The sequence below is a fragment of the Cyprinodon variegatus genome, unplaced genomic scaffold (genome assembly GCF_000732505.1).
Source record: "Cyprinodon variegatus isolate N-32 unplaced genomic scaffold, C_variegatus-1.0 Scaffold970, whole genome shotgun sequence".
Taxonomy (NCBI): Eukaryota; Metazoa; Chordata; class Actinopteri; order Cyprinodontiformes; family Cyprinodontidae; genus Cyprinodon; species Cyprinodon variegatus.
Window position 1 is genome coordinate 63,172 of NW_015151423.1, and position 7,745 is coordinate 70,916.

The window sequence follows — 7,745 nt, forward strand, 5'->3', positions numbered from 1 at the left end:
AGAGAGAGAGAGACAGAGAGAGAGAAATTACATAAGTTGAACTTTTTTTTCTGCAGCATTTTATTTTATTTTAGTCTACAAAGGGCAATACAATCGCTTAAAGTACCTCTCATATATATACAGAGGGTCCGGAGTGTACCTGAAAAAGAAAAAGGTCAATTTCAAATTTAACTTTTAAATTCTAAAATTTGAAATCCTATTTGTAAAGTGTTTGTTAATTTTATATTTTAAGCTCCCTCGATTGTCCTTTTGTGAACCAAATGTGGCAATCTAACCAACGAGAGAAGAGCTGGTTACTGAGGAGCAACTGTAATGGGACCAGAAAGGTCATGGAAAAGGTAAATGGAGCGGGTAAAGCAAAAAGACAATAACTGCAAAAGGGATTTGAAAATGCAAGGTGAAAATGGAAACAGAATAAAGCATAACATTTTTAAATGTGTGATAAAGAAAGGTAATTGGGTTGATGCTGCAAAAATATGAATTGTGTTTTTTAAATAATCATTTAGAAATAGGATTTTAAAATACATTTTCAACATGCAGTATTTAATAGTTGAATAATAAATGCAATTTACAGTTCCTCTTTAATATTTTTCTTTTTAAAATGTAAAATTGATTTGAATGATTTCAATGATAAATTTTCAAGTAGTTATTTTTCTTCTTGGGCCTCCATACTCATAACCCTTGCCACTTTACTTGTGTGAGGACAGTTCACCTCAAACTGCATCGCTGGTATTTTCCCTTACAGTAAACAGAGACAGCAGCATGAAGGAATTCACCTTTCCCCAGACAGGATGCTGACACACATGGTTTTACCCTTGTTGAAAATATGTAACCCAGGTCATATGAATAAAGGGGGTTTCACCAAAATTTTCTGTGTTGTCAGTAGGTGGCGCCAAAGCTTAACTATTAAGGTTTAGGTCCAGCCAATGGCTGCTCTGACTGTAGTGGTGTCATATTAGATGTGCAAATGAACTCAGTAGGAGGAAGGAACAGTGAAGGTCTACAAGTATCATCCATGAGCACAGATAGATGGCCTATGGCTCAAAGCCAACAAACATATTTTTTCTGCATGAATTCAACAGCAGGAAAGTAGTTCTGACTGCTTGACCTCTGTCAACAAACTCCTTTCAGGTGGATACAGTCCACATCTGGGTAATGCGTCACTGTTTTTAAGTCTAGACTGATGGAAAAAGAATTGCCTTTCAAAAAAACTGCCCTACAAAACTATTTATATGTTGATGTTTTTTACCTTTTGCCACATTTCATTTCAATTTAAAGTCAAAATGACTGTATTATTAACAAAAAAAAACGTTCTTTAGAATAATCAGAAACTTGACCTACTGTTCTGTTTCACAGTTTGACCAATCTGAAAAGGACTGCCGTTAGAAATCAGGAGATTTGGAATTGGAGCCTGTCTGTGTACAAACAGCCATTTGAAAGAGAACATACATGAAAACACACGATTAACACTGCATTTAAATATAAAGAGGCCCACGTTAACAATAGCTATTAGTTTTGAATTTTTACAGAAGTCTGGCATGATGAAGAAAATTTACTTCAAACCATATAGGCAAACAACAAACATGTTGAAAAGGTTTTGATCAGATGAGACTAAAATTAAACAATGGCTCTCTGTGGTAGGAAACTAATATTTCGCATCACCCTGAACTCAGCTTTCCTAATAGGAGTGATGTTGTCAGTATCAGGCTGTGGAAATGCTCTGTGTCATGATGCTACAAAAGACTTAAGACTTGGATAGAGGTTTAGCTTCCTGTGGTGTAAAAACACTAAACATACAGGCCGAAGTCAAATTAATATATATCTATAATAGCTGAGTCATAATCCAGACCTGAACCCAACAATCTGTGGCAAGACTTGAAAACATCATATGATGTCTATCTGACAACATCATATGTTGTCTACGCATGTGATAGGTGTTTTTTTTTTCAATAGAGAATAGGCAGAGTTTAGTCTCTAGCCGGGCAAATCTGATGGAGACCTATAACCAAAGGCTTTAAGCCATAATCTTACCAAAAGGGGGTCCTACAAAGAATTTACTTTGAGGTCTTGAATAGAAAGTTGCATTACATTTTCCAGAGGCTGCACTAAAAAGGAAACATTTCTCATCAACTCTTTTCCATTATGCACCAAATTATATTAATCTACCACAGACTCACCAATTAAAATTGATAAAAGTTTGTCATTCCAAAGTGACAAAGCATTATAAAACTAAGGCTAAAGGCTTCTCCTATTTGACTGATGCTCATACTAAAACTGAACTGACAAATATCTAAACTCAAAAACATATTTTCCCTCTCTTTTGAATTGCAGCTATGTTCAAGTTAAAGTGATCAAATATCCGTTCTGACAGGGATCCCAAAATTTATACAAAAATACAGATGTTTTTCTACTATTGATGTAACTCATATTTACTTTGTGAATCATCTTTTAAAACAATAAGCAATGACACCACTTTCTTCTCAAATGAAAACAAATCCATAAAAATACTAATTGGAAAGAAACTTTGGGAAAGATTTGGGAACCTTCAGGCCTCTTTCGCCATATGAAAATCAACAAAGAGCTTCCATATAGAGGTAAATCTGGATATGCCATTAGAAGCAGCTCTTTATGGCAAATGGTAACCTTCCAGTGATTAGTGTAACCTGACAATTCATTGTATTAATATTATGAATAATAATAAAAAAAAGAATAACGAATGGTTAATATGGATTATTTCTAGCAAGGCATATATTGTGCTTCAGCCAGTCTGAGAGAAGCAGATCTCATTGTGTGCTGGCCGATGTCATAAACAGATGTAAAATTGGGAGGCCCTGACTTCCTGTGGTACTTATAACTTTAGCCACTCACTAACAAAATACACTCAGACACAATGAGATCCATTACAGGAAATGAAAACCACACAAAAAGTCTTTGTATTCATTTAAAATGTTTTTTTTATTTATTTATTTATTTCTTTTATGAAAAGAAAGGATATGCTTGCTTTAGAATGTAACAAAAATGATATAATTTATAGTACAGATGTTACAAAAACTTCAGAACGTCTACTACACACATTACTGTAGAAAGTAACACCTCGTTCTGTTGTTGAAAATTACAAAAACGTCCTCGGCTCTGTGGCTAGTTTTAGCCCGAAGATGAGTTCCTCCCTTAGAAGCAGAAAAGCTTTAGGCGAACAGATAAGAGATCTGACTGTAAGAGAAACCATTACAGATCCTAATGTGCTCACTCACCATCCAGCTAATTCAAGAGCAGTCACAGTTAGACTTATCACCATGTTGCAACAGAAAGAAGTAATAATATTTTTACAAGTGCACACTCGTCAGAGCACAGGTGTGTTGACATTTTGCCATTTTCTTTTATTCTGTACGTGTAGCAGTTTAACTGCAGGTGTCTAATAAGCATTTTTCAGGAACCGGACACCAAAGACCACCTATTTCCAGTAGAACTGCTTCAGCACTCAGTCATTTCTAAAGTGCATGTGGGGGTGTTTTGGTTCGCACCTTCACTCCCACAGCGATACCACAACTTTCACGCCGAGGTGTGTTTTTTAATGCAGTGAGATGCAACTTTCCTGCTTTCTGCCAGTCTACTCTCAACTCATTTGCAACACAAACAGTGTAGGAGGGGGCGAAATGAGCATATCTGAACAAAACTGATGCGCCTTGGGATTTCGAACCAGCAAAATCCAAACATCTGCAAAGGCATGCATCACAGATAACAAGTGCTGTATTAAAAACACTTCAAAACCAAAAGAAAAAAAAAGATGTTCTGTTCTTTTTCTTATTTGTACTAATCTACTGAACCTTTTTTAATTAATAACACAAGAGTTGTTACCCTCCAAACATCGTATGTCCATGGTCTTCTTCTGTTTAGATCTCAAAAGGTTGATCATTATTGTTTTAATCTAGCACAGAAATATATATTGGAAAAAGGGGACATTTTAGATGATACTTCCAGTCCAAAGATAGTCTTAAAGGTGCTGTAAATCAGGCTTTGTTAGTTTATTTTTAACTCATACCACCATCCTAACCACATTAAGACATCAAGAGATGTGTTACTACCAGTCACCGTTGAACAACTTTTCAAATTGTTTAGACAGCAATATCATCTTTTCAGTCTTTTTTAAATGAAGTCTGCTCAGAGGTCTTAACATGTCCCTTTTGTGCCTCTACTGCAGTTCATGCCAACAGCTTAATTAGCTTTCAAATTTGCCCCACAGCCGTTTCTTTCTTTAGAAGATCTCTGTTGTGCAGTGAAAGATGCTTTCATAGTCTTTTGGACACTTGATCTGAGAGTCTCACGACTTGAAAAGTTTGGGATAAAGGGCTTTAATTGTGGATGGTGTGCTGATTGCGTTCCCCGAGGAAATGGTCGTGTCTAGTCCATGTTCTAGTTTTTGAGAAGGCACCTCGGTTTTACTAAAACTGCACTCTAAAAACGGCATCCCCATTCTCTTCACCTGCCCATCTGAGGTCATCAGACATGACTTACAGAGTAGCCTAAGAATGGCTCTTCGCATGTCCTTGCTGGTCAGAGTATAGATGATTGGGTTGATGAATGAATTGAGGATTGCTACTCCCAAGAAGTAGTCTGCCTTTTTTAACAGTTTACATTGGCCTGTGGGGCAGAAAAAGTCCAAGAGAAGGAGAATGAAAAGGGGACACCAGCAAGCAATGAAGACACCAACCACAATGGTGACAGTCTTGAGGAGGGCGATGTACTTCTGCGTCACCCTAGCGAGGCTGTTCCTCATGCTGGCCTTCAGACACAGCTGCTGTCGTCTTGTGTTGGTGCGGACGATGCGGAAAACACGGACGTAGAGCACCACGATGGCCAAAAGCACTGCGCTGAACACAGACACGCTAAACAGAATGTAGCTTTTGGCATAAAGTGGGAGCACCGTTGAGCACTGGTCCAAACGGCGTATACAGTTCCAACCCAAGATCGGGAGGACCCCCAGAAACGCAGACAGAGCCCAACTTCCTCCAATTAGTGCCATCATCCGTCCCCGCTTTGCACCATGATAAGGACGCATTGTAACCATGGTGACGTGGCGTTCAATTGCAATGGCCAGCAGGCTGATGACAGAAGCAGTCAGAGTGATGAAGACCCCTCCTTCCCTGAGGAACCATAGCAAAGGTGTCAACCTCAAAGTATTGTGACCTGACATCAGGATGTTGGCCATATAGGTGATACCAGCCAGCAGATCTGACAGAGTCAGGTTACCCAGCAGGTAATACATGGGAAGATGGAACTTTTTGTTCTTCCAAATGGCAATGAGCACAATTGCATTCTCCACGATGATGAGCAGGCAGACTACAATTAATGCAATGCTCTCTGGTTTCAGGGAGTCACGATTATTGAGCTTGTGAGTGTAGTTGTAATGCTGACAAATTACAGATTTATTGTGGTAGTCCAAGAAGAAATCAAAGTAGCCAGGAGATGAGGAGGATGAGTAGGTGGAGGTCATCTGTGTTGGGGATGTAGCCCCTGCAGGGTCAGAACATGACGCACCCATCTTGAAGTTTTCTTTTAACCTACTCTGCCTGCAACTATTTTTATGATTTCATTTTGTTGGTAGGAAGATGACAGTAGGAGCAGGGAACATTGATAAAATCAACAGAAAGGGGCTCGACTCCTTCAGCGGATGGAGATGAAAATGATGCTTCCCGGGTCGGCAGAATCCAGACAGAATATTTTTCTGTCTCACCAGTAGACGGTGCTCTTGAGCTCTGATTGGTTGTGGGGTCCACTTCCTAAAGGAAACACAAACAGATATGAATAAAATGGGAATAAATCATCCACCCAATGAATTTCACAAATCTAAATTGAATATACATACATTCTGAAAGAATGTACATGTACCTGGCCTGATCAGTAAAATATGTTGCTCTGAACATCAAATTACAGTTTGCGTGACTAATGAGATGTCTTTGCAGTCATGAGGTAGAATTTCATATTAAAAGTCAGAAACATGCTGTCAAACCACCCCTCTTGTTATTCCAGTTATGTTTTAAATCTGTATTGTTCAGTTGTAAAAAAAACATAAATATGACATAGACTTGAAGGAGAAAAAACACAATTTCTATAACTTGTTGGTGATTTCCAACACTTTGTTTTTCATTTTTCTGTGTTCATTTATTTTTCAGGTAATATACCCATAAAACAAGGAACTTTTAAAAACAGGGATGTTCTAAAAATGTTATCTATGTGTTTAAAAGAAGTTTAAAAATCCCTTGTAATCTAGGTTGTAACTTTAATTTTCAGCTAAAGGCTTGTATCATATGGTTTACTATTCCTTGCTGTGTGCTGAAAAGATTCTAGAAATGAATGCAAACTGTTCAAACTTATGTTGTTTGAAATCCAATGTTAAAGGGATTCAGTTTTCACTACAGAGCATGGTTCAAATATGTAATCGTCAAACTATTTTAGAATTCGGATGTGTCTCTAGAGCTCTTTTCAACACTAAATATACAGGATGACGGATTTTGTTACGCTTTCGTTTGCTTTAGTACTAAAATTCAGTCCTGAAGTTTTTATTGACCTAACTTTTCTTTTTTGTTAAACAACTATTGTTGTTATTGAAGCACATTTTTTCTTTCTTTTGTAAAATCATCTCAGTTTTATTCTTTTTTTATTTATTATATCTTTATTTAACCATCCAAAGTTATGTGATTAAAAAAGAAAACATACTTTAAAAAACACAGGAAAATAGAGTCAGTGTTGAGAACTTTAGTTTAAGGGTAAAGGCACATAATGAGATAAATCCAGTTAGAAAAGTGGTTACAGTAAATTTCCTTACACACAAACCTGATCTATTATGAATCATAAAAAATATGCATCTATGTGGGAAATATCTCAAGTTGTTAAAAGTTATTAAACACAAACTTTTTTTTACTTTAACATATTCCATCCAACTCTAAAAGCTTTAAAGTGAATATTACCTGGGAATGATGTTGCACTGAGCTTATCCTCCCGTTCATCTGCTAATTTCACTCAAGAGAATCCAAACACGAACAGCAAGTTGGTCACCTTCAAACTGACAATGCAGAGGGAGTGAAGTCTTCAGTTTAAACATGCAACGGCTTTGGGGGTTGGTCTTAACTCTGTCTCTCCGCCTCACATTCTCTCAAACTGGCTTTCACCCATCGTAACATACGCTGCACACAGAACAGAGGAATTTCTGCCCCCTTTGAATCTGATGCCACCGTTATTGGAATCCTTCAAATAAAACTTATTGATCTGACCTACATACATGATGTTAAAGCTCATATGATATTTCTCAGCAGTTGCCAAACAGGAACCACTGATAAAGGGCAATGCCGCCTCTTATCAATAGTGAGACTTCCTATCCAGATAAGAACCTGTCATACCAAGAAAATTTAAAACACCTTGTTATTTCTAAGTCTAGAGCAGGCTCACAACCCAAGTAAAATAAGCAGATGCTTAGGGCGCAAATACCCACAGAGGGTCCTCGGGGGCAATAAAGTCATTGCACAAGTCATGTTTTTGAAATACATGTTTTTTTTCCTTTGCTGGTGTTTTTTAGAACTAGCTTTTATAAACCAGATATTTACATGATTCCCTCATCTAACCTATACAGGGATTAATAACTATTAGAACTATGTGAATTTTTCCAAAAAGTATTGACTTTACTCGGAAAACGACTTGCATTTGGGTTTAAAGTCTGTTAATGTAAAATAATTACTAAGTTTACTTATCTC

At 37.2% G+C, this 7,745-nt stretch overlaps 1 protein-coding gene across 1 annotated transcript; it reads right to left on the minus strand.

The window, feature by feature from the left end:
* Positions 1-2,947: 2,947 nt before the first annotated feature.
* On the minus strand, positions 2,948-7,081 carry LOC107100430 (sphingosine 1-phosphate receptor 1-like). The gene is made up of 2 exons (XM_015398893.1): positions 6,966-7,081; positions 2,948-5,777 (listed from the first exon to the last, which is right to left on the minus strand). Exon 2 carries the CDS (start codon positions 5,537-5,539, stop codon positions 4,319-4,321), a length of 1,221 nt encoding a protein of 406 aa, XP_015254379.1. The 5' UTR covers positions 5,540-5,777; positions 6,966-7,081; the 3' UTR covers positions 2,948-4,318.
* Between the last annotated feature and the right edge of the window lie 664 nt (positions 7,082-7,745).